General features: G+C 43.4%; 1 protein-coding gene across 4 annotated transcripts; it reads right to left on the bottom strand.

Moving 5' to 3' along the window:
• Positions 1-903: 903 nt before the first annotated feature.
• LOC138419050 (peptidyl-prolyl cis-trans isomerase E) lies at positions 904-15,379 on the bottom strand. 4 transcript variants are annotated; one of them, XM_069551307.1, is made up of 10 exons: positions 15,258-15,379; positions 14,146-14,244; positions 11,638-11,681; positions 11,130-11,156; positions 9,376-9,457; positions 8,617-8,717; positions 7,310-7,433; positions 2,561-2,746; positions 1,451-1,593; positions 904-1,260 (listed from the first exon to the last, which is right to left on the bottom strand). In XM_069551307.1, exons 1-10 carry the CDS (start codon positions 15,286-15,288, stop codon positions 1,192-1,194), a joined length of 906 nt encoding a protein of 301 aa, XP_069407408.1. In that variant the 5' UTR covers positions 15,289-15,379; the 3' UTR covers positions 904-1,191. The 4 variants fall into 4 exon arrangements, with proteins under 4 accessions (XP_069407408.1, XP_069407499.1, XP_069407321.1 ...); XM_069551398.1 differs by having other exon boundaries at positions 2,561-2,771; positions 15,258-15,312; XM_069551220.1 differs by having other exon boundaries at positions 14,805-15,307.
• Between the last annotated feature and the right edge of the window lie 12,450 nt (positions 15,380-27,829).

The raw sequence follows: 27,829 nt of genomic DNA, 5'->3' as shown, positions 1-27,829 counted from the left end.
ACACCAGTCCAGATGGTGCTGTGAAGGTATTTTTCAGATGTGACTGACATTTAAATCAGTATGTCTGAAGTAAAGCAGACCACTCTCCCCCAAACAGTATGGGTGGGCCTCATGCAATCAGTTGAATCAAGACAGACAGACTAGGATCTCGTGAGGGAAAGAATTCTGCCTTCAGAACAGTTTTTGGACTCAAGCTTCAACATCAACTCTCCCTGGGGCTCCAGGCTACTGGCCTGTCCTGCAGCTATCAGACTTAGCCCCCACAACTGCAGAGCCAATTCTGTACAATGAATCGTTTTCTGTGTATACGTATGCACATCCGATAGCTTCTGTTTCTCTGAAGAACTCTAATACAGGGACCATATGGTATCTGCCACCAATTACTCCACTGTTACGGCAGTGAGTATGTAAACCAATGGCTCTGACTGTTCCAACAAAACTTTACTCATAAAACCAGGTAGTGGGCTGGATTAGAACCAAGGGGTTTGCTAACCTCTTGTCTCCTGACAAACAGGTAGAGTACCTAGTATAGAAAAGGCACTGTGAGTAATAAAGTATCATTTTAAAAAATCTGTAAAATGAAAGTGAGCAAATAAGCAAATGCATCATGGAGACTGAACGATACACTCACTGGCTCTGGGGCTGGCAGTGTGATGTGGGAGTGGAGGCGCTGAAGACAGGAATTTTTCCACTGTCTTTGATGCCCACGGTCTTGACAGTGGTCTGACAAGGGTATCTGACCTGAAGATATATCACCTAGCATCTCAGGGAATCATCCAAGGGAAGAAAAGAAAAACTGTGGGGAAGGGATTATGCCCTATTCACTCACCAACCTGTCTCAGGAGACAGTTTAGCTTTATAGGCGACATTTGACAACTCCCAGGAACTAGCTGGAGGCAGCAGTATAAAAACTAGGATTTATTTTACCCGAAGAAAATGTCCAGGAGTCACACAGGTGGGCCCATGAGAAGCCCCGGTGGCAAAGGCCTGGAAAGACCACGCACAGCTGTCCACGGTGGGGAGGGCAGCCCCGGGCCCAAGGCCACACCTGAGGAAGACCAGAGGCGGCGCAGGCTGTGCCTGCAGAGGAGCTGCCCCATGCTGACCCCGAGGAAGGGCCAGGACATGAAGCCCTGCTCGCTGCCAACGGGACACCTCGGGTGCCGGTTCCCCGGGTTGACAGCTCCCCTCTCATACGTACTCCCCACAGTCAGAGATGATCACCTTCTGCTTGGGCTTCCCGTCCTTGCTGCCCTGGGCCTTTGCGGGCCAAACAGAAGAGGAGGAATCAGGGGAGGGAGGGTGGAGAGTAAGAGTGGCTCAGGGATACCCGCCCCTCTGCCCATCCCACCCCCCCACCCCCCAACAGCAGCTTGCTGTCTCTCTCCAGGCCCCGATTCAGCTCTCCCACATTCACAGCTGTGCCCCAGGGGCCCCAGCAGCCACCCACCTCAATCTGCCGCAAGACGTCCAGGCCATCCGTGATCTCCCCAAACACTACATGCTTGCCGTCCAGCCAATCCGTCTTGTCACACGTGAGGAAGAACTGGGAGCCGTTGGTGTTTGGGCCAGAGTTGGCCATGGAGAGCAGGCCTGGGGGAGAGAAGCGCCCATCAGCTCTCCCAACCCTGCTGCTGGTTCTGGGCATGGAGGAGGGAGTGCAGATGCTGCCTCTGCACCCGCAGATGGGAGGGCGAATGGGACGAGGAGCAGGAGCTGACTATGGGCTGGGTGGAGAAGAGTGCCTTCAGGGGAGCAGTCTGTCTAGAGGGGGACCGAGAGAACCAAAGGCAGGGAGCTTAGATAACTTTATCAAGAAGTTTCGGTTAAAAAGGGGACCAGAGGCATGGTGATAGCTGAGGGGGGGACACGAGTCAAAGAAAAGATCGACACTGTGTGCTTTTGTGCTGATCGAGCAGAGCAGGGGACGGGCATTACACAAGGCAGCAGCAGGGCACGCATGCAGAACCAGGTTCCGAAGGGTGAGGGGTGGGGAAGGTCCGGGTCACGAGTAGAGGGGAGGTGGCTCAGCCCCTGCACTTGGGGGGAAGTCGGCGCAGGCAGGTGTGGACAGATGCAGACAGGTGCGGGAGGCTAAACATCAGCTGGGGCAGAGGGTGACGTGGAGGTTTCGGGAGTGAGGCGGCAACTGCCGTCTCTGACCAGGACTGAGCATGAACTAGGGAGCTCTGTCTAGTGTGGCTGCCAAGGGCCTCCTAAAGAACTGCAGTCTTAAATATCAGTACAGTTCTGTATTTTTTTCTAGTTGCTGGGGAACCAACCACTGAAATCTTTTACTAGATTCTGACAGACAGGCAGGCAGCGGGGTTGAAGGAAGAAGAGCAGGCTTACAGTGGCTGACCACAAAATTTAAGCTACGCCCACAGTTGTGGACCCTGTGATGGAAACAGGCTCGTTCCATTCCAGCCAGGCCAAACGCCTCCCCTCTGTTCCCTGGGTGGGGGTCTGGGAGGAGACCAGAAGCACAGCCTGTCACCCGCCTGCGCAGCCATCCTGCCCCAGCCCAGCCCGCCGACCATCACCCACCAGCCGATCCCACCTGGTCCCGTGTGTTTGAGGATAAAGTTTTCATCGTCAAACTTCTTCCCGTAGATGGACTTGCCCCCGGTGCCGTTGTGGTTGGTGAAGTCACCGCCCTGGCACATGAACTGGGGGATGATGCGGTGGAAGCTGCTGCCCTTGAAGCCAAAGCCCTTCTCGTGGGTGCACAGGCAGCGGAAATTCTCTGGGGCCGAGAAAGGAAAAGGCGCCTGATTAAAAAACAAACCAACAGAGGGATTCCTTGGTGATCCAGTGGTTAAGATTCCATGCTTCCAAGGAGGGAGCACAGGTTCAATCCCTGGTTGGGGAACTGAGATCCCACATGCCTCGGGGGCATGGTCAAAAAAACCCAAACAATGAGATCTCCAACTAGACTCTGAAAAACTGTATTTGTTTAATGTTCGTATTTTCATTTCAAAATATGACATGTTCATTATAAACCTTTGAGATACTGATTATCTTGAAGGATTAGAAAGGATTCTAGCTAAAGAAGGCGTGAAAACATGCATTCTAGATCTGCTCCACCCTAAGCTGGTGGTAAAGCAATTTTTAAAAAGAAAGACCAAACAGGATCTTAGAGAAAAAGACAGGTCAAGTCTTTGTGACTTTGCACTTGGCAATGTCTTAACTGCAACTTTGAAAGCATAAGTAACAAAAAACTGGCAAATGAGACTTCATCAAAATGAAAAACTTTTGAACATCAAAGGACACTCTCAACAAAATGAAAAGGCAACTTAGGGAATGGAAGAAAACATTTGCAAATCACATCTCTTGAGTGTTTAATATCCAGAATATACAATGAACTCCTACAAATCAACAACAAAAAACCAACCTAGTAAGTAAATACACAAAAGACTTTCACAGACATTTCCTCAAAGAAGATACACAAATGGCCCCTACCTCTAAGCACATGAAAAGATGCTTCACATCATTAGTGATTAGGGGAACAGAAATCAAAAACACAATGAGATCCCACTTCCCAACTACCAGGATGGCTATGATAAACAGAACACAAGTGAGGATGTAAAGGAACTAGAATGCTTATACACTGCTTATGAGAATGGAAAGTGGTGCAGCCACTGCAGAGAGTACTTTGGTAGTTCCTCAGAAAGTCAAACTGGAACTGCCATATAACCCAGCAATTCCAGTCTTAGAGAGGCACCCAAAATAACTGAGAACAGGGATTTAAATACTTATTTGTACACAATTGTTCACAGCATCATTATTCATAATAACTGGAAAGTGGAACCAGTGTTCAAGTGTCCATCAACAAATGAGTTGAGAAACAAACTGTGGACTATCCAGACAATGGAATATTAGCCAGCCATACTGATACCTAAATGAGCCCTGAAAACACAATGCTAAGTGAAGTAAGTCAGACATCAAAGGACAACTACTGTTAGGACTCCATGTATATGAAATGTCTAGAATAGTAAATTCAGAGAGACAGAAAGTAGATTAACCATTACCAGAGGCTGGGAGTAGAGGAGAAAGGGGAGTGACTGTTTAACGAGTCCTGAATTTCTACTGGGCTTCCCTGGTAGCTGAGCTGGGAAAGAATCCGCCTGCAATGCAGGAGACTCCGGTTCGATTTCTGGGTCAGGAAGATTCACTGGAGAAGGGATAGGCTACCTACTCCAATATTCTGGTCTAGAGAATTCCATGGACTGTATAGTTGCTATTAGGGGTGGTGCAAAAGTTGTGAGAGTAGATAGTGGTGATGGTTGTACAACATTGTGGATGCAATTAATGCCAGTAAATCATACACTTAAAAAATGGATAAAATGACTAGCCCCTAAAAGGAGCGAGAGAAGAGACAACAGCAACACAAATCTTTGGAAACTGGAAGACAAACAGATGCGCCGTAACTGACAGAGCAGACCTAACAGAGCTGAAGCTTAAGCTGATAAAGCCCAGAAGCCATCTGATTTCTGCTGCAGCAATTCCAAAACCTCAGTGACAAGGATGAAGATGGTTCTAAAAGCAGTAAGTCTGGTTGAAAGCTCACTTTAAAAAGTAGCTAGCCCCTAGATCCTCTCTCTTCCCTAGCCCTGGCTGCTGGTGGGAGGTCAACCCTCCAGCAGGTTAAAGCAGAGGGTCTCTGGTCTGGGAAGCTCTATATGTACCTGAGGGACCATCATGACAAATGGAGATTTACTGAAGTTCATGTACTGCTCCCACAACCTCCCACCCTCCACAACAAACAACTGGACACAGGACCATTAGCAAGAGACTAGAGTCTTCTCTGTGGCCTCTGTTCTGTCCAAGAGACTATGACTCAGGGATACTGATATCCAGGGTCCAATCAGAATCACCTCATAGAGGAAGGTTCAGTCAGCAAGCCTTACCAATGTCCAGGGAGTCTCCAAGCAGATTTTAAGGACCCTAGTCTTATATATGAGACAGGCATCTAGGTGAAAAGCAAAGACTGAAACAAGCAAACAGATCAACAACAAAACAAACAAAGAGAAGAAAAAACAAACTGAAAAAAGTAATTTCAAACATAAGCTGTACAGGAAAAAGAAATTTTAGTATACTAATCTCCCAAGATGAAATGATAGTACATGCATGAAATAAGCACAGGATGCTATGAAAAAGAACATTTAAAAAGGTTCCAAAATATGAGTAGAGAAAAATCAGAAGGGATAAAAGTAAAGAAATAATTCAAGGAAAACTTTTCAAAAGATAGGATTGTCCTAACTGATGGGTGTGGTATGCAGGATAATGGCTCCCGAAAGATGTCCATGTCCCAGTTCCTAGAACCTGAGAATATGCTGCTCACAGCAGAAGGTCCTGTGCAGATGTGATTAAGGTTACGGACACTGAGATGGGAAGAGTGGCCTAGATTACCCCGGTGGGCCTAGTATAATCACAAGTCTATAACCAGAGAGCCTTTCCCAGCTAAAGGCAGAAAGAGAGAGTCAGAAGTGGATGGACTGTTGTACAGCAAAAACTAGCAAAACACTGTAAATTATATTCCATCTCCTCCACAACCCATCCAAAAAAAGAATGGATGGAAAAGGAGGCAGGTGGTTCAAAACGTGAGAGGGACTGGATCACTCACTGCTGGCTGTGATGATAAAGGAGGGGGGCCACAAGCCTCTGGAAGCTGGGACTAGCCCTCAGCTGGCAGCCAGCAAGGAAATGGGCACCTTCATCTACAGATGCAGGAAACTGAATTCTGTCAACAAGCTGACCGTCTCTGGAAACAGATCTACCCATAGAGTTTCCAGTAAGGAATGTGGTAACCCAGCCACCATCTTCTTTTAGCCTGGTGAGTCCCGTGTTGGACTTCTGGCCGTCAGAACAGCTAAGACAACAAACTCATGTTCTTGTAAGCTGCTAAGTCTGTGATAATTTGTTACAGCTGCAAGAGAAACCAATATAGTAGGGCCCACTAAATATCTAGCAGGATGGATGGAAAGACATCTACTCCAAGGGGACAATATTTCAGAACACAGGATACAGAGACCCTCCAAGCATCTAGACCAGTGTTATCTAACAGCTTTTAAGCATCTGAATAACTGAAGAAGTGAAATTTAGTTTTATATAACATGAATTAAGTTTAAAGAGTCACACATGGATAGTGACTACCATATTGGGACAGCTCACCTCTAGACAGAAAAAAAAAAAAAGGTTTTATATTAAGGACCAAAAATCAGAATGACATTAGACTTCTCTAGAATTCTACATCCAAACTATCAGGTGGGAAAGTAGAAATTTCCACACATCAGTCTCAAAAACCTGACCCTCCAAGCTCTTTTCTCCAGAAGCTACAGAATTATATCCCCTACCAAAATGAGGGAATAGATCAAAAAAGACAACAGAGGTCCCAACACAGGAAGCGAAAGCAGGAGATCCCAAGACAAAAGCTATGAGATGGGCCTGGAAGGCAACTGGTCCAAGCTGGAGGAGGTCAGGGGGCTCCAAGGAGGGATAAGTGAAACTGACACAATACCTGATGTGTCTGAACATGATGGAGATTTATACAAACAGGAAAATTTGGGGGAGCTCAGGAACATGTGTACAGAATACTAAGCAAATGTGAAAACAAGAGAATTATGAATTCTAGGGAAAACAAAGTGCTGTGTATGAAACGAAGCTATCACAGTATGATGCTTACATAGAATAACCTGTGACCTAACTAAAATTATGGTAACAACATAAAAGGATGAAGGAGCTGGGAAGCTGATTTAAAAAGCTAATTCCTTATCTTCTCAAGTGGGAAGTCAATAGATGTCTAAAATGAAAAGACATTAAAACAAAAAACAGAAAAACCAGAAAGTAGCAACATATATCTGTTACCTACAAATATGGAGGTTAAAAATCAAAAGAAATCAGCTAAGAGTTGAAACTGACTGCCTCTGAGAAGCAGCAAATGGTGCTGGGGGATGGCAGCAGGGCAGGGGGGCAGCATGGGGGCACTGTTGTGTTTCAAAACAAACTGCGAAATTAACACTCCTGACTATATGTCTACATAATAAAATTTAGATTAAAAGAAGGATAAATAGAATTCAGTATTTAACAAATGAAAAAAATATTCAAAAAGTTGTTAGTTATCAGTAGTTACTTCTGAAGAGTATGATTAGATATGGAGAAGGAACAAAGACTCAGGTTTTCAATTTATTGCCTTCAATACTGTTTGAGTGTGTGTGTGTGTGTGTGTGTGCGTTGGAGTGTGTGTACTTAAAAACAAACCGTGAACCATGAACACACATTCACTTGTATTAAAGAAAAAACTGCTCACCTGCGGTCATGGGCACGACGTCTGAACGCAGGAGCATTTGGATGCGGCCAGCTGGCTTGTTCCCAATCTTGATGTCCATATACACCTGAGGGTTCGACCGGGCCTTTTTCACAGCAGGCTCTCCCTAGATGCAGGAGAAATGGCTAGATTAGAGAGAACGCCCTGACTCCCCAACTAGGAGAGCGAGTGTGAACGAACACATCTGAGAACCCAACTAGTGGGCGAGCTGAACAGGGAGACGACAGGGAAGGCCTTGGGAATGCAGAAGAAGGTGAAGGCCACGGCCACGGCCCCAGTTTGGCACCCAGTGACAGGAGATTCAGCACTGTCTACCAAAACACTTTCCTAGCCCCAGACAGACAACTCTCAACACCTTCACACCCCGGCTCAAGGTCACCCACCTTAATCCAGTAAACTGGACCCATTTCTGCAGCACCATCCCCTCCCTCTGTGTACAGCCCTGCACACACGCAGGCTGGCTGCAACGGAAGCAAGGAGTTCTGAAGTGCTCACAATGGAGGTGGCCGGGACCTTGCTTTATACACTTGCAGGCACTCTGCTTAGCCTCTGTATTTCCTGCTTGCATCAGTGTGGATGGAAAGTGGCAAGTCAGTGAGTTAGAGAACACAGGATAAACAAGATTAGAGGAGGGAGGGCAAGACTTGCATTAGCAATGTCTGAAGCTCAGGACTAGAAACAGAGGCCAGGAGAGTCCAATAGCCTAGGAGAGGCTGTGAAAGGTCAGAGTGACTGCTGCTGTTTTGGCAGAGAGGGGAGAGAGACCACAAGTCAAGAAAGAAACCCAGAACGTCAGTTACAAGGGGGAGGGGCAGCCGGAGAGGCAATGGTTAGAGAGGTGCACTGAGAATCAGAGGGAAGTGCCAAGGCAGGTTCCCTGGAAGGGAGGACCTCAAACCTGTGCCCAGACTGCAGGGAAGGTACCCTCACCCCGCGCTGCCCTCCTTGCGTCAGGAACAGAAAGACGGTGAGCCGGGAGCATACTTGCATGAAGGAGGGGGACTGACCAGGAGAGTGCAGAGGCCCACTCACCACCCTTCCTCACCTCACACTTCCTCCTCGTCAGTAACAATCACAGGACAGAACCCAGCAGAGCTGAGAAGCTCCTCTCTCAGAGCACAAGGACAAGAGGCTTAAAGCTTCATTTCAGTTCACTCATTACCAACCTCCACCAAAACACTGTAAGTTCACTTTTCATTCTCTCTACTTTTGTATATACATTTGCAGAGTTCCATAAAAACCTAAAAAACCAAAGTCTCCTGGTGGGAAGTGCCAGGCTGCAATCTCACCTCCTGTGTTTCCACTTTGGGGGGCTCTGACCCCTCCTCCTCCTTGTTCTCCTCAAGCGTCTTCCCAGAAAACTTCTTCAACCAGTCATCATCAGACCAAACTGAAAGGAAAGCAGTGAGCAGATGAGAACCCATTCAAGCCATCAGCCAGCTGCTAAGTAGGTACTCTGATCAGCGAAGCAGAACATACTTTGTGACCCTCTCGGCCAGAGGTCTCCACTTTGGGAAGTCACATGTGTCAGGCAAGCTCCCATCTTTTAGAGACTGCCAGCCCTGAAGCCCAGCTCTTGTGTGTGTTAGTCGCTTAGTCGTGTCTGACTCTTTGCGACCCCATGGACTATAGCCTCCCAGGCTCCTCTGTCCATGGGATTCGCTAGGCAAGAATACTAGAGTAGGTTGCTATTTCCTTCTCCAAGCTCTTAGCAGGGCAACATGAAAAGGCTATGCCCCAGAGAAAGGTGCAGCCCTTGCCAGTCCCAGCCCCTGATGGAACCTGCCAGGAATGTTGAGAAAACTGGGACAGATGAGAGATCAGGCATGGCTTCTCTCATAAAGGAAACAATTACCCTGGTGTGGCTGAGAAGCTCACACTCTTTATTTCCCCACAAAAGTGGCACATGTCCTTTGCCAATGTAAACCATTCTCTACTACTGTCTGCCAGAGAAGCATTCAGTGCCTCCTTTCAAGAAAACTGGGACAGGAAGGCAAGCAAGGCCAAACTGGAGGGTGTGATGGGGCATCTGTATTACTCCCACTCACCTGGTCTAGAAGAGCCTTCCTTAATCCTCATGGGTTTTGCCAAATTGACACGAATTGTCCGTCCAAAGAGCTCAGATTCATTCTGAAAAGTGTGAAAATCCATTTGCTTAAACTGTTAGGTTAAAATAAAGTCAGACACTTTCCATTTACTTCTGATGCATGAGACAAACTCATGATTTGTTCTCCCTTAATCCCTGATCCCCTAACAGCAAGTTACGCACGTGCCACAAAACAGCCTGTGGGCTGCAGAGAATTTCCTCCTGGGAGCCATCATACAGTTCCTTTCTCCTTTCCTTCAAATTTATTAGTTCCTTATTTGGCTGCATTGAGTCTTAGGTGCAGCACATGAGGTCTCTGTTGTGGCCCATGGACTCTCTAGCTGCAGTACAGGCTTAGTTGCTCCATGGAATGTGGGATCTTAATTCCTTGATCAGGGACTGAATCTGCATCCTCTGCACAACAAGGCGGATTCTGAACCCCTGGGCCACTAGGGAAGTCCCTTTCTTTTTTAAAATTTAAGCATAGTTGATTTACAATGTTTTGGGTGTACAGTGAACTGATTCAGTTATACATTATATATATATATGTCAGATTCTTCTCCATTATAGGTTATTAGAAGATATTATTATAGATTAGAAAATATTATAGGTTATTAGAAGATAGGTTATTCTCCATTATAGGTTATTAGAAGATATTAAATAACAGGTTCCCTGTGCTATACAGTAGGACCTTGTTGTATATCTAGTTTATATGCAGTAGTATCTGACCTCCTTTCTTTCAATACTAATAATGACCTCTGCTAACAAAAGTGATGCTGTGTTCAGAGTACTCGGAAATTATAAGGATAAATGCAATTTCCAAGTACCTGAGTTCATTTTCAAAAGTCAAGGTCAGCCTTGAGCAATGAGAAGTGATCTCGCTCTGAGAGCTGAGGAAAACATTTGATGAATGGGAAACAGAGAACAGGAATGAAGTAAAGCCTCATTACCCTAAGATAACTGGTACCAGTAAAGGTCACTCAATGTGAAATGACTTAATGACAGTGAAGAAAATTTCATGGTTTAAAATGTGAAGGGGGAAAAAATTGGGAATGTACTGTGATGAAACTAATTAATGAAAATAAATTTCTTATACTTAAAATTCAGCTTTTAAACTATGGCCTAATTTGAAGAACAGACATATAATGGATGTTTATACATCTGCAGTATTTTTTCCAATAAAATCCTATCAACAGTATGATTATCTTTGCATTTCTTATCTGATGTGAAAATCCTAAGTATCCTGAAGAGGGAACACACACTCCAGAGCTGCATCATCACCCCAAGGAGCCCTCCAGGCTGTCCCAATCACTTGGATCAGCAGCACATCCTATCATCCTTATCAAATTTCTCTTCTCAACTGTTAACCGGTCTAACACTTCATGAAACCCTGTCACTTTTGTAAAATATGCAATTTCACTGTGCAATTATTTTGCATTGTTTGCAATTTCTTATCCTAGACACAGGCAGCCAGTGAGTGACTGGTCAACAAGGATGATTAGCCTTTACGTTATTATCAAACGGAGAAAGATATCTGAGAAAGGACAATTTCATAAGTGATCAATTCACAGTGAATATTTTCACACGATGACAATTTGTATGTACTTCCTCATGCAACCTTGTAACTTTGGAGGTTTGGCAAACCGAATGTAGAACTAAGTGCCCTCTGTACCACCAAAAAGCAACTTCTGTAAGAAGCAGGATTCCCAGCCTTACCATGTTGTCAATAGCTGCTGCAGCATCCTGCCAAAAAAAGACAAGGTACGAACTTAGGTTTGCAGTCAAATGCTTCTTGTAGTGTCTAAACACATACTTGGTAAAATGACAACAAAAAAACAATCCAACAGAAAAAGGTCTCTTTTTCTTCCTCACCTAGGTTGCACGGGTCTAACAAAGTGCACTTCCTGGCTGACTTCAGCTATTTGCCATTTAGTGGAAGACAAAGAAAGTATCACCAGTGCTACCAGGCAAAGATGCTCAATGAGCAGGGCTGCAGGAGTTTCTGCAGAGCAAGAGGGGCAGGACCTAGCAGGTCTGTAATGTTAATCACAGCCCATGGTTTCATTAAGTGAAGGCAGCTTTCCTTCAAACAGTGTTTCTCATCTCTCCGGAAGCATCAGCATGAGGCCCCAAAACCCAACCCCAAATGAAGAACAGCTCCCTTTGTAATCAGTAACAATAATAACAAGCCAAAGACTTAACATAGATAACAGAATTTTCTCACCTCTGCCAACTCAAATTCCACAAAAGCAAATCCTCGGTGCTTTTCTGAAAAAAGGCAGACAATATCAAGCAATTATCATGTTGGGCAATGGGAAGTAGGTGGTCACAAAGAAAGTGAAGTCAGTCACATGCCTTATCCATTTACTAGAATTCTACACCATCACTATTTAGGAAAAAGGCATCTTACTCTGATACTTTCTAGTTTAAATAACATTTCAAGCAACATTAAACTGTTCTGTAGTGAGTGAAAGTCACTCAGTTGTGTCCGCCTCTTTGTGAACCCACGGACTGTAGCCTGCCAGGCTCCTCTGTCCATTGAATTCTCCAGGCTCGAATACTGGAGTGGGTAGCCTTTACTTTCTCCAGGGGATCTTCCTAACCCAAGGATCAAACCCAGGAAATTATCCCGCACTGCAGGAGGATTCTTTACTATCTGAGCCACCATAGAAGCCCGTTTTGTAGTGAACATAACTAAATAATGAACTATACTTTTAATCTTTAAAAGCAGCATTCTTTTTATTTATTTTTTTAAAAAAATTTTTATTTTTTACTTTATTTTACTTTACAATACTGTATTGGTTTTGCCATACATTGACACGGATCCACCACGGGTGTACATGAGTTCCCAAACATGAACCCCCCTCCCACAACATCCCTCTGGGTCATCCCCGTGCACCAGCCCCAAGCATGCTGTATCCTGCATTGGACATAGACTGGTGAGAAAAGCAGCATTCTTTACCAAAGCCAATCAAATCTTAACCTCTGCACTCAAGGCAGCTAGAAAAATGAAGTCATTTAACCTATCAATCATTCATTCCAAGCATACATTCTGAGCATCAACTGTGCCGAAGTCATGAATCCTAAAACCTGGATAAGGATGCTCAGTCTTGATTCTCAGCAAAACGCTAATCTAACCAACGCCAACTAGGAAGGCCAAGTGCACAAAAGCATTAGTTTAAGCAATCAATTAACCTTACAGAGTCAACATAACCTTATCGTTTTTATACATATAAAGGTCCCAGGAAGGTTAAATCCATATACAAGGTTGATGATAGAGCTGAAGCCACACAATTCATCTCAGGACTCAGCAGAGCATAGGTTGCTGAAACCACAAAACAATCTCAGGACTTAATGTAGCTGAGGTTCTTTTGTCTCCTTGTGAAAAGAAGTCGCTGAGAGGCAAAGCGACATGGAAAAGAGTCATTTATCAGTATATGACGCTTGTGAGAGATACAAGGAGGCAGGCAAGAGGGTGCTGTGACAAGAACTTAATGGGGTGCAATTTAATTTTTTTTAACTTTAAAAATTCACTTATTTATTTATTTTTGGCTGTGCTGGGTCTTTGTTGCTGCATGCAGGCTTTCTCTAGTTGTGGCGAGTCGGGGCTACTCTCTAGTTGCATGGGCTACTCTCTAGTGCGTGGGCGTCTCATTGCAGTGGCTTCTCCTGTTGTGGAGCACAAGCTCTAGAGCACGGCTCAGTAGTTATGGAGCACTGCCTCAGTTGCCACAAGGCATGTGGAATTTTCCCTGCACTGGCAGGCAGATTCCCAACTGCTGGATCACCAGTGAAGTCCTGAGCTATACTTTTATAATTAAAGGAAAAGTGAGGAGGAGGAGACCACCCTCTTCCTCATTCTTTGAGTCTCCCATAATTAATTCTTCCTACATGCTGGGTAGGGGAGTTTCTGACCCTGCATGGCCCCACTAGGACTGTCACGGCACTATGGAAATGAGCAAGAAGGCAGTAACAGATATTAAAATATGGTAAATCATCTCAGGTTTCAGTGTAATGTTACCTTTCCCCTATATTTTTGTTTTTAGTGTGTGCACAGGAGCATGGCCAAGGGATCATTAACTTACTGACCTCAACCAGCAGATTGCCGGTGTCACTGCTATATGGTGGTGTTGTTAAGCAGAGCTGCTTGGTTTTGTTGCTGAGCAAGCCAGCTTTCTTGAATGATCAATTAACTCACATGGGTCTCCCAAAATTCCCTCTCTATGATCCCCTGAGGGGATTTCTAAACTAGTTGTGTACTCTAGAGCTGGGCCTAAAACTCCAATTTTAAAAATGACAACAAAGGTTAAGACAGAAAACGGAACTGCAACTGTGATATTAATTGAAGGAAAAGTTCAGGTGCAAAGAAGTTGAGGCCCCATTGTTGAAGCTGGGCTTTCCTGCTACCCTATTTAACAGCACAGCTGCCAAGAACAGAGCAGGTGTAGGAGACTGCCTGGCAGGCAGTTTGAAACAACAGCTCTCCATGTAGCTCGAAACCAATCTTCCTACTGGCTGACTGAAAAGCCTGTCTTACTTCAAAGGCAATATATGGGATCTGAAAAGCACACTGCAGCTCACAACCCCAAGCCTCAGAAAAGTCCTTCTGCATAAAGATGACTGTCAGGCTGCCCAAAGCATATTTAGAACATACTGTAATATGACTTACAAAAACTTTAAGTTCTTTCCTAGCAGGAGGATCCTGGGCATGAGAAACACTAAGACGACTCACCTGTTTCATAATCCAGAGGAATCTGGATATCCGTGATGTCTCCAAAAGGGATAAAAGCAGCGTGGAGAACTTTGTCATCCACCTCCTCTGCGAGTCCACCTGCAAAGACATCAAGTGCCTTCTGACCTACTGTCCTCCGTTCTCCTGAGAAGTCCCTGCTGTAAAATTAGCATGCCATTGTCAGGGAAGGGATCTTTCCATTCAGTCCTTTGGGTTCATAAATATCCCTCTCATTTGCTCCTTCACACTTACTTACGAAGCACACTCTTCACTCTCCTTTCAGACCCTCATATAGCCCGGAGATTCCCTCCACAGTTTCATAACTGCCTCCCTTCTCCTCCACAAAGCCAACCAGTACCATCCTGGGAACGTACAGACTTTAACTCATCACTTCCCTGCTTAAAGTACTTTATCCAGGGAAAAAGTACAAACTTAGCACTGTACACAAGGCTGTTTACAAGGCCCTGCCCACTTCTTCAGCCTCTTATCCTTTGCGTCCCCGCAAACCGACACATTTGCCTGCAAGTGTTAGACTATTTCACACCTTCGGGGTTTTGCTCGCGGGGCTCCCTTTCAATAAACGCACTTGCACCTACTTCGCTACCTGGCTAATTCCAGCTCATCTCCGGCGTCACCGCAACCTGAAAACTTGCTCTTACCTCTCCAGATGGAGGGGTCATTTCTCCCCACACCGAGGCCTATGTCACCAGTGTCCGTCCCCACCAAAGCTCTCATCAAACTGTGCTATTGAGGTTATTCTCATTTTTAGCCGGCTAGCCCGGGAACTCTTTCCCTAAAGAGTGCGGGCTGAGCCATTGCTGCGGTGAACGTAAAATGAATGGACGCGAGGATTGAGAGGTCCCTAATATTTCTCCAACCATCGCTCCGGTCCCAGGTGATGAAGAGGTTGTTGTTAGAGGTTGGCGGGCTTCGAAGAGAGGTGCAATTAGTTACGTCTCAGGCTCACTCTCTGAGACCAAGCAATACCGCCACAGATGCCACCTAGATAGCTGCTCGCCGCCTCCCGCGTCCGGAGACCTGTCCAGCTCCATGCCACGACCCACTCGCGGCCCAGTTCGTCCAGCCTCCACCTAGCCCCCAAGCCTGCTCACCCACATACAGCACTCGCTTGGTAGTGGCCATCTTGCTCTTGCGCTCTTCCGCCGGAAGCCTACACTCGGCCCGCCCCTTCCCCAAGGCTCCGCCCCCGCGCACGGCGATCGCAGACCCCGCCCACTCTGGCGTAAGCCGTGCCCGCCTCTGGGTGCCGTCGAGCTGCAAGTGCAGCTTAGGTGCATCTTAGTGCCTGAACCGGCACGGCTTCGGCTCTGCTGGTGCTACCTGCTGCGGAACACACTCCCTTGCGGAGTCAGAAGGCGTCAGCAAGTAATAAACAACCAATAAAGTACGGTCCGCGGGCCACCCCGCACATCTATTTTTGGACAACCTGGAGCTACGAATGGTTTTTACATTTTTAAAGAGCTGGGGGCGGGGAAAGAAGAAACAAGAATAATATTTCCTGACATGTGAAAATTATATTAGATTCAATTTTCATAAAAATTTTTTTATCAGAACGCAGTCTTGCTCATTCCTTTTAGTATTCATATGTGAGTGCTTTCAGGCTGCAGGGGCAAACCCAGAGCCTACAAAGCTTGAAATATTTACCATCTGGATCTTTGGGAAAAACGTTGAGTGACTCCTGGAATACATCAACTAATAGCAATACATAAATTAGCCTAAGTGGTACAAAATAATGGGGCCACTTCTTTTAGGCACAGCAGTTGGTTAAGATCTCTCTGAGGCCACATTTAAGCTGAAACCATAAAGAGGAGCCAGAGAGAGGAGGCAGCAGGGGAAAAGGTTTCTGGGAGAGGAGACAGCTTCTGCACCTTCTTGTGGGCCTTGGGGAGGAGAGGGACATGGAACATCAGACAGAGCAGGTGGGTAGGGGTGGCAGGATGCATGACCTGCAAACCATGTGGAGTACTTGGGGCTTTGAGAAGCTACTGAAGGTTGTGATGGGTAGTTACATGATCACATTTATACTTCAAGATAGTCTGACCATTGTGCCCAGAATGATTTGGGTGGAAGCCTGGAGACCAGGAGGTTAATGCAGTGAAGACTAAGGAAGAGTTGATGATGATTCTGTCCTCCAAGTCTACCCTCTGGCTTGTTCCCAGGGTGATCTTAAGGGAAAAAACAAACAAACAAAAAACCCTCAAGTCTCTAGAGCTCCCTTTTTTTTTCTTATTTTATTTACTTATTTATTTTTGGTTATGCTGGGTCTTTGCTGCACAGACTTCTCTAGTTTCAGGGAGCAGGAGCTATTCTCTAGTTGCTGTGTGAGGTCTTCTCATTGCTGTGACTTCGCTCATTTCAGAGCACAGGCTCTAGGCATGCATGCTTTAGTAGTTGTAGCACGAGAGCTCGGTAGTTGTAGCACGAGAGCTTGGTAGTGGTAGCACGAGAGCTCTGTAGTTGTAGCATGAGAGCTCGGTAGTTGTAGCAGGAGAGCTGGTAGTGGTAGCATGAGAGCTCCATCATTGTAGCAGGAGAGCTCCGTAGTTGTAGCACGAGAGCTCGGTAGTTGTAGCACAAGAGCTCGGTAGTTGTAGCACGAGAGCTCGGTAGTTGTAGCTCCTGGGCTCTAGAGCGCAGTCTCCGTAGTTGTGGTGCAATGGCACACCAGCTTAGTTGCCTTGCAGCGTGTGGGATCTTCCCAGACCAGGGACCTAGAGCTCCCTTCTTCAATCAGTGCTGCTGATGACAAGGCTCCTAGAGCCCTTGATACGGGGACATGACATGGCCATGCCAAGTAAATTCTGCTCATTTGGCTCTCTCTCTCCACCTGGAGGGGCCCTGCTTACCCCACAGAGGGGGGTCATGGCCTCCAAATCCAACAATTGAGTGGAACTCATCCTGTGACTGTAGCCAGGTGTGTGTCTATCTTTTTCTTTGACAACAAGACCTGTGCCTACTGTGTTCCCAGAGCTAAGCAGTGGATACAAACACAAACCTCATTGTCCTCAGGACAAACCAGAGGGATACCACTCATAGAAATGAGGCTGTGAGATCTGATTACAAGATTCCCCTGTGAACCTATCACTATTCCCTACTAACAAGGTCACTCTCAAGGGAATCTGACAAGGTGTCCTTTATGAAGATGTGGTATTATATATATTCATATATTTGGTCTTTGTCCCCACTACCTGGCACAGAGCCCTTAAAACCCTTAAACTTTTCTGAAAGAGGTTCTTTTTAAATTCATAATGAACCCTTTGACCATACCTGAGTTTACTCTAAGGAGGTGACTCATAGTGGAGTTCTGTATTAGTTGGAGTTCTACAGAGAAAAAGAGCCAATAGGAGAAATATGTATGTATATATATATTATATATAGTAGGAAAAAATATATGTATATATAGATATATATCCCATGGACGGGGGAACCTGGTGGGCTGCAGTCCATGGGGTCGCGACTGAGCGACTTCACTTTCACTTTTCACTTTCATGCACTGGAGAAGGAAATGGCAACCCACTCCAGTGTTCTTGCCTGGAGAATCCCAGGGACAAGGGAGCCTGGTGGGCTGCCGTCTATGGGGTCCCACAGAGTCGGACACGACTGAAGTGACTTAGCAGCAGCAGCAGCAGCAGCATACACACATTATATAGATACATATGGAGAGATTTATTATGAGAACCAGTAAATTATAAATCCTGGTTTAAGAGTAGGAAGGTGTGAATTCTCCTCTCCTCTACCTTTTGTTCCATTCAGGCCCTCAGTGGACTGGATGAAGCCCACCACCTTACAAAGGGCAATAGCATTACTGAGTCCACTTATTCAACTGCTAGTCTCATCTAGAAACACCCTCCGAGACATTTAGAAATAATTTTCAGCCAACTATCTGGGAACCCTATGACCTAGTCTAGTAGATACATGAAATTATCCAACACAGTTCCCTAGATAGCTTCCAGATGGGGGCTGGTCACCAGAGGAACTAACTACATGATTTATAGGGTTGGAGCTTTCAGCTCCACCCCTGACCTCCAGACAGGGAAGAAGGGATGGAAATTGAGTTCAATCGCCAATGGCCAGTGACTTAATCAATCATGTCTGGATAGTAAAACCACATGTAAAAACACTAAATGTGGTTTTAAACTGGAGCAGGCATCAGAATCATCCGGAAGGCTTATTAGAACACAGGTTTCTGGGCTCCACTCAGAGTTGTTGATTTTGTAGGTCCAGGGTGCCAAGGTTGTTCATTAATAACACGTGCCCAGGTGACCTTCAAGCTGCTGGCCTGGGAAGCACGGTTTGAGAAACATCTCTTCCAAGAAAAGAAGTGACATATCAAGAGCAAGGCATAGAGCCAATCCCTTCTGACTGAAAACAAAAAGGAGTATATGGTACATAAGAATTTTCAAACAGTACTAAAACAACTAGAAAGTCAGTCGTTTTTTCTTTTTGGGGAGGGATGTGACAAGGGAAAATACTGTAGTTGCTGGGCGTTTGGATCCTGAACAGAGAATGAGGACAAAGAAAGTATCCATTAAGGAGAGATTGTATAAGTCTTTTCTTTTTCGGCTGTGCCGCAAGACTGCGGATTGAACCTGGCCAGTGAGAGTGTAGAATCCTGACCACTGGGCTGCCAGTGAATTACCAACAGTTAGTCATTGTTGGTTATCATGGGCAGGCAACTCTGATCAAATTTTTTTAATTGTCTAAGTCAGGGTTCCCCAATCCTCAGGTCACAGACCAGACTGTTCCAGAGCCTGTTAGGAACCAGACCACAGAGCAGGAGGTAAGAGGCAGGAGAGCAAAGCTTTGCCTGCCATATTTGGGGCTGCTGGTATAAAACAATTACTATGGCTACTCTTGAGCCTGTTTCCTATTAGTACATTTGAGTACTTATCTTTAATAAATATTGTATTCTGTTTAAAAACTAAAATGGGAATCTGTATGGTCAGTCCCCAAGACACCTGGACTCAGTTACATGCACTTATTTGGAGAGTAAATTCTTAGTGATTCAGAATGCTTTGTGTTCCTTCAAGTTCACTTTGGGCACAGTTTGTGTCTCTAATCCTTGTGTAACTATGGATTCCTGCATTTAAAAAGTATTCAAAGAGATAGTTGCATGTGATTTTTCTCTTTCAAGTTACCTTTTATTCTGGAGTGAAAATTTAGATGAGGTTAATAAGACAAAAATATGTGCAAACAATAGGGTTCAGCTTTGAAAAATGTACAATAAAATATTATTTTAAAATTGTCCCTTGCAGATGGCCCATGCTGCTGCTGCTGCTGCTAAGTCACTTCAGTCATGTCCAACTCTGTGTGACCCCATAGACGGCAGCCCACCAGGCTCCGCTGTCCCTGGTATTCTCCAGGCAAGAACACTGGAGTGGGTTGCCATTTCTTTCTCCAATGCATGAAAGTGAAAAGTGAAAGTGAAGTCGCTCGGTCGTGTCCGACTCTTCGCGACCCCATGGACTGCAGCCTACCAAGCTCCTCCATCCATGGGATTTTCCAGGCAAGAGTACTGGAGTGGGGTGCCATTGCCTTCTCCAAGATGGCCCATAGGCACATGTAAAGATACTCAGCATCACTAATTTTCAGAGAAATACAAATCAAAACTACAGTGAGGTATCACCTCACACCAGTCAAAATGGCTACAAATAAATGCTGGAAAAGGTGTGGTGAAAAGGGAACCCTCCTACACTTTTTGGGGGAATGTAAATCGGTGCAGCCACCATCGAGGACAGTATAGAAATTCCTTAAAAAACTAAAAGCAGAATTACCATATGATCCAACAATCCCACTCCTGGGCATATATCTGGAGAAAATTCTAATTCAAAAAGATACATGTACCACAGTACTCATAGTAGCACTATTTAAACAGCCAAGACATGGAAGCAACCTAAATGCCCATGAACAGACAAATAAATAAAGATGTGCTACATACATACCCAAGGGAACACTATTTAGCCATAAAAAGAATAAAGCAACGCTATTTGCATTTGTAGCAACATGGATTGGCCTAGAGATGATCATACTAAGTGAAGTAAGCCGAACAGAGAAAGATGGATATCATATGATACTTGCATGTGGAACCTAAAATATTATAGAAATGAATTTATTTATGAAACAGAAACAGACTCACAGACATAAAAAACAAGCTTATGGTTATCAAAGGGGAATGGAAGGGCATAAATTAGGAGTTTGGGATTAGCAGTAGAAACTACTACATATAAAATAGATTAACAACAAAAGTCTTACTGTATAGCACAGGGAACTATATTCAGTATCTTGTAATAATCTATCATGGAAAGAGTATGAAAAAGAATATATGTATGTGTAATGAAATCACTTTGCTATACACCAGAAAATAATACAACATTGTAAATCAACTGTCCTTCAATAAAAAAGCAAGCAATTGAGAGATATTGTCAAAAATGTCAACTATTGGCAATAGTTTCTTAGATAAAATTTCTTGGATATGCTTTTCTCACCAAAAGCATAAGCAACAGAAGAAAAATAGGTAAATTAGACTTCATCAAATTTAAAAATTATTATGCATCGAAGGACACTATCAGGAGAGTGAAATGATAACCCACATAATGAGAGAAAATGTTTGTAAATAATACATATGATGAGTCTTCTATCCAGAATATAAAAAGAACTTCTATGACCCAACAGCAAAAAGGCAAATACCCCTATTAACAAACAGGCAAAGGACTTTTCTCCAAAGAAGAGACACAAATGATCAAAAGTGCATGATCAGATCAGTGTCCTTATATCACTTATATGTAGAATCTCAAATAACTCAGAAATAGAGCACAGATTGGTATTATCAGGGGATGAGGAGTTGAGGAATGGGAAGATATTTGAATAAGTTCTGAGGATTCAATGTTAATAATACCTGAAGATTACTAAGAAAATAGATCTTAAATGTTCTCATAACAGAAAAGAAATGGTAATTATGTGACATGATGGAAGTGTTAGTTAACTGTAGTGGGCTTCCCTGGTGACTCAGAGGGTAAAGCAGTCTGCCTGCAATGCAGGAGACCCAGGTTTGATCCCTGGGTCAGGAAGAGCCCCTGGAGAAGGAAATGGCAACCCACTCCAGTACTCTTGCCTGGAGAATCCCATGGACAGAGGAGCTTGGTAGTCTATAGTCCACGGGGTCGCAAAGAGTTGGACATGACTGAGCGACTTCACTTCACTTCACTTCATGGTGGTGATAATTTTGACATTTATAAGTGTACTAAATCAAGGCATTGTAGACCTAAAACTTACATGATGTTATAAGTCAGTTATATCTCAGTAAAGCTGAAAAAAAAATCAATGTCATTATGTCATCAGTAATTAGGGAAATGCAAGTTGAAACCATAATGAGTCACCACTTCTCTCCCACTAGGATAGCTATGATTTTTTTAAAAGTGAAAATAACAAGTGTTGGCAAAGATGTGGCCAAAATTTTTTAAGAAATTGGAAACCTCACACATTCCTAGTGGGAATGTAAAATGGTGTAGCCATTGTGGAAACAGTTTTGTGCTTTGTCAAACAGTTAAGCATAAAATTACTACATGACCCAGCAATTCAGGGGAAAAAAGGAGAGGGAAAGAAGAATTATTTGAAGATGTGGCCAAAATTTTGATGAAAAAATATTCATTTATGGATTCAAAGAACTCCATGTAGGATAAACAAAGAAATTCACGTTTGGACACATAATAGTCAAACAGTTTAAATCCCCAAACACAGAAAAATTTGAAAACACCAAGAGAAAAACAGTATGTCAGAACTCACAAGCACAGTTTTTGGCAAAAAAACCCCTCCAAACTTGTAAATACAGTTCTGATGAGCCTTCTTTCTCAACAGAAATGATAGAGGCTAGAAGGCATTCGAATAATTAATCAAGATGCTGAAAGGAAAAATAAACTGTTCATTCAAGTATCTACGTCCAAAAAAATTATCCTTCAGAAATGGATAATTTTTTTTAACTTTAAGTAAATTGAATTAAAAAAAATAAAAAATGAAGGTAAAATAAAAACTTTTCCAGGTAAAGAGTGAGAGAATTCATTGTTAGCAGACCTGACTTAACATGAAATATAAAGCCCTTCAGGGTGAAAGGAAATAACACCAATGGTAACTTGAACCCACAGGAGGAAATGAAGAACACCAGAAAAGTTACATATGAGGTTAAATATAAAGAACTGCACAAATATATATTCTCTTCTCTCCTGTTAACGTCTTTAAAAGAGATAAGATTTTATAAATCAAAAGAGATAAGATTTTATAAGTCATTAGGCTTCCTGGGTGGCTAGTGGTAAAGAACGTGCCTGCCAACGCAGGAGACTTAAGACATGCAGGTTTGATCCCTGAGTCGAACCTGGAGGAGAGCATGGGCAACCCACTCCAGTATTCTTGCCTGGAGAATTCCATGGACAGGGGAGCCTGACGGGTTGCAGTCCTTGGGGTTGCAAAAGAGTTGGACATTACTGAAGTGACTTAGCACACATGCATGCATTGTTGGGATTAAAACATATATATATGTAATATACATAGTGATAATAACACAAGGAGTGGGTAGGGAATGAAGCTGTATTGGAGCAAAGTTGCTGTATTTAACTGCCAGAGAAGACTCTACACATGGACATCACCAGATGGTCAACACCGAAATCAGACTGATTATATTCTCTGCAGCAAAAGATGGAGAAGCTCTATACAGTCAACAAAAACAAGACCAGGAGCTGACTGTGGCTCAGATCATGAACTCCTTATTACCAAATTCAGACTGAAATTGAAGAAAACAGGGAAAACCGCTAGACCATTCAGGTATGACCTCAATGAAATCCCTTATGATTATACAGTGGAAGTGAGAAATAGATTTAAGGGCCTAGATCTGATAATAGAGTGCCTGATGAACTATGGAATGAGGTTCGTGCCATTGTACAGGAGACAGGGCTCAGGACCATCCCCATGGAAAAGAAATGCAAAAAAGCAAAATGGCTGTCTGGGGAAGCCTTACAAATAGCTGTGAAAAGAAGAGAGGCGAAAAGCAAAGGAGAAAAGGAAAGATAAAAGCATCTGAATGCAGAGTTCCAAAGAAGAGCTAAGAAAGCCTTCTTCAGCAATCAATGCAAAGAAATAGAGGAAAACAACAGAATGGGAAAGACTAGAGATCTCTTCAAGAAAATTAGAGATACCAACTACTACTACTACTACTACTAAGTCGCTTCAGTCGTGTCCGACTCTGTGCAGCCCCATAGATGGCAGTCCACCAAGCTCCCCCATCCCTGGGATTCTCAAGGCAAGAACGCTGGAGTGGGTTGCCATTTCCTTCTCCAATGTATGAAAGTGAAAAGCGAAAGTGAAGTCACTCAGTTGTGTCCGACCCTCAGCAACCCCATGGACTGCAGCCTTCCAGGCTCCTCCATCCATGGGATTTTCCAGGCAAGAGTACTGGAGTGGGGTGCCATTGCCTTCTCCATTAGAGATACCAAGGGAACATTTTATGCAAAGATGGGCTCGATAAAGGACAGAAATGGTATGGACCTAACAGAAGCAGAAGATATTAAGAAGAGATGGCAAGAATACATGGAAGAACTGTACAAAAAGGATCCTCATGACCCGGATAATCATGAAGGTGTGATCACTCATCTAGAGCCAGACATCCTGGAATGTGAAGTCAAGTGGGCTTTAGAAAGCATCACTACGAACAAAGCTAGTGGAGGTGATGGAATTCCAGTAGAGCTATTTCAAATCCTGGAAGATGATGCTGTGAAAGTGTTGCACTCAATAAGCCAGCAAGTTTGGAAAACTCAGCAGTGGCCACAGGACTGGAAAAGGTCAGTTTTCATTCCAATCCCAAAGAAAGGCAATGCCAAAGAATGTTCAAACTACTGCACAGTTGCACTCATCTCCCATGCTAGTAAAGTATTGCTCAAAATTCTCCAAGCCAGGCTTCAGCAATACGTGAACCATGAACTTCCAGATGTTCAAGCTGGTTTTAGAAAAGGCAGAGGAACCAGAGATCAAATTGCCAACATCTGCTGGATCATGGAAAAAGCAAGAGAGTTCCAGAAAAACATCTATTTCTGCTTTATTGACTATGCCAAGGCCTTTGACTATGTGGATCACAATAAACTGTGGAAAATTCTGAGAGAGATGGGAATACCAGACCACCTGACCTGCCTCTTGAGAAATCTGTATGCAGGTGAGGAAGCAACAGTTAGAACTGGACATGGAACAACAGACTGGTTCCAAATAGGAAAAGGAGTACGTCAAGGCTGTATATTGTCACCCTGCTTATTTAACTTCTATGCAGAGTACATCATGAGAAACGCTGGACTGGAAGAAACACAAGCTGGAATCAAGATTGCTGGGAGAAATATCAATAATCTCAGATATGCAGATGACACCACCCTTATGGCAGAAAGTGAAGAGGAACTAAAAAGCCTCTTGATGAAAGTAAAAGAGGAGAGTGAAAAAGTTGGCTTAAAACTCAACATTCAGAAAACGAAGATCATGGCATCCGGTCCCATCACTCCATGGGAAATAGATGGAGAAACAGTGGAAACAGTGTCAGACTTTATTTTGGGGGGCTCCAAAATCACTGCAGATGGTGAATGCAGCCATGAAATTAAAAGATGCTTACTCCTTGGAAGAAAAGTTATGACCAACCTAGATAGCATATTCAAAAGCAGAGACATTACTTTGCCGACTAAGGTCCGTCTAGTCAAAGCTATGGTTTTTCCAGTAGTCATGTATGGATGTGAGAGTTGGACTGTGAAGAAGGCAGAGCGCCGAAGAATTGATGCTTTTGAACTGTGGTGCTGGAGAAGACTCTTGGACTGCAAGGAGATCCAACCAGTCCATTCTGAAGGAGATCCGCCCTGGGATTTCTTTGGAAGGAATGATGCTAAAGCTGAAACTCCAGTACTTTGGCCACCTCATGTGAAGAGTTGACTCATTGGAAAAGACTCTGATGCTGGGAGGGATTGGGGGCAGGAGGAGAAGGGGACGACCGAGGATGAGATGACTGGATGGCATCACTGACTCGATGGACGTGAGTCTGAGTGAACTCCGGGAGTTGGTGATGGACAGGAAGGCCTGGCGTGCTGCAATTCATGGGGTCACAGAGTCAGACACGAATGAGTGACTGAACTGAACTGAACTGAAGCTAGTATTAACCTAAAGAATAGTACGGTAAGTCAGGATGATTACTGCAGTCCCCAGAGCAACCACTCTACCTACCAATATAGTTTGAGTGAGTAAAATGGGTGAAATTCTTGAGTTTGGATGAGTGAAAATAACTCAATAAAACACAATTTACAAAGTCAACAGATATAGTTCAATGGTAGGCTAAAAAGATTTTTAACACAAAAAAGGCAATCAAAGAGGGACAGAGAAATAAAAGAAAATTGGAGAACTGTAGAAAATAAATAGCAAATGGCAGGCATAAAGTCAACTATATGAATAATTCCATTAAAAATGAATAGTTTAAACAATTTAATCAAAAAGCAGAGATTGTCAGATTGGATTTAAAAAAAAAAACAAAACAGGATTCAGCTATATGCTATCTATCAGAGACACAAATCAGATTCGAAGACACAGGCAAGTTGAAGGTAAAAGAATGCAGACTGTAAATGTAAGAGCGCTGAAGTGACGGTGTCATTATCAGATAAAATAAGCTTTAGGATAAGAAATATTTCTGTTGATGGGAGGAATATTTCATAATGATAAAAGTCAAGACAGCAAGAGAGAAGTAACAACTATAAATCTATACATACTAACAACGATGTCTCAGAATACATGAAGCAAAAACTGATAGAAATGAAAACAGAAATAGATAAATAATCATAGCTTTGGCACTTCAAGACCTTACTCTTAATAATTAATAAGATGTATATCCAAAATATATAATATATTCCTACTAAAAAATAAAAGTAAAATAAAGTGAAAGTAAAGTCTCTCAGTTGCGACTGACTCTTTGCTACCTCATGGACTGTAGCCTACCAGGCTCCTCCGTCCATGGAATTATCCAGGCAAGAGTCCTGGAGTGGGTTGTCATTTCCTTCTCCAGAGGATCTGTCTGACCCAGGGATCGAACCCAGGTCTCCCACATAGCAGGCAGACACTTTATTGTCTGAGCCACTAGGGAAGCCCTAAAAAGAAAATAAATTATCCAAATTAAGAATAGGCAATCATTTGAATAGACAGTTTACCAAAGAATATAGGAAGGTACAAAGAGCTAGTAAGCACCTGAAAAGATGCTTAACATCATTAATCATTTGGGATATGCAAACTAAAACCAAAATAAGATACACAATCACTAGGATGGCTGTTAAACAATTGTGAATGTTGATGAGGGTATGAAGAAATTGGCATCCTCATACATTTCTGATGGGAATGTAAATGGTACAACCACGCTGAAAAGAGTTGGCAACTAATATAATTTAAACTTCATTTACGACCTAACAGTTCCCCTCCTAGGTATCTGTCCGAGAGAAATAAAGACATACATCCACACAAAGATTTGTACATGAAGTGTTCATAGTGCCATTGTTCACAAATAACTAAAAAGTGGAACCCACTGAATATCAACTGATGAATGGATAAACAAACCGTAGGATAGCCATATAATGCAACGCTCTTCAGCAATATAAGCGGATAAAATTTGCATGCTACAACATGGGTGAACTTCAAAACAAAATGGTAACAACCATAAAAGACCACATACTCTATGAAAATACTTTTATAAAATGTCCATAAACGGCAAACTTATAGACATGGAGAGCAGATCAGCTGGGTGCCTGGATCTGAGGGTGGCAACAGAACTGAGTAAAAATGGGCAGAAACAAACTTTTTGGGATGATGGAAATCTGCTCAAATCGGATTGTGATTTTCAGAGTTGTCAAACTGTAAATTTACTAGAAATCATCAAATTACACACTTATAATGGGCATATTTCATGCTATGTAAATTATATCTCAAGAAAGTTGTTTTAAAACGAATCACATTCAACTGGTACAGAAAAGCTGTGGAGAAAGCCATTAAGTATGGAACAACAAAATGCGAGGAAATGGAAGTTTGCATGGAAAAATAGAATTTAACTTTGAGTGCTCAAAGGAACAACAAAAGATGCTGGTCTTCACCCAGAAGAAATAAAAAAGATAATGCTTGAAGGACTAAATTGTTTTCACTAAGAACTAGACACTCATTCTAAACCAATGGATCACATAATTTTATGTTTATTATTCAGCCAATTTCTCTGATTTTTGCAGAAGAAGACTAAGTATAACAGAAATGCTCAATAATGTCCTTGTAAACATATTTTAATGGAAATTTTTTGACTGTGGAGACATTTGAAAGTTACTAGAGTAAATTCCAAATAAATCCATAGACAGTGTATAAGACATGGCTCTCCAGAGAAACAGAACTAATGGGATATATTTATCCCATTTTTATTATTTTTTATGAAGTGTAAATCATATATAAGTTAACAATAGGAATTGGCTCAAGTAATTGTAGAAGCCACAGCCTGCCATCTACGAGCTGGAAAACTAGGAAAGCAGGTGGTATAAACCAGTTGTGCCCTAGGGCCAGAGAACCAGAAGAACTGATGGCCAAGGGCCAATAGAAGACAAATGTCCCAGCTCAAGCAAAGAGCAAATTTGCCTTCTTT

This window comes from Ovis canadensis, chromosome 1 (assembly GCF_042477335.2).
Source record: "Ovis canadensis isolate MfBH-ARS-UI-01 breed Bighorn chromosome 1, ARS-UI_OviCan_v2, whole genome shotgun sequence".
In the NCBI taxonomy this organism is placed as follows: domain Eukaryota; kingdom Metazoa; phylum Chordata; class Mammalia; order Artiodactyla; family Bovidae; genus Ovis; species Ovis canadensis.
This window is presented reverse-complemented; position numbering and strand designations above follow the sequence as displayed.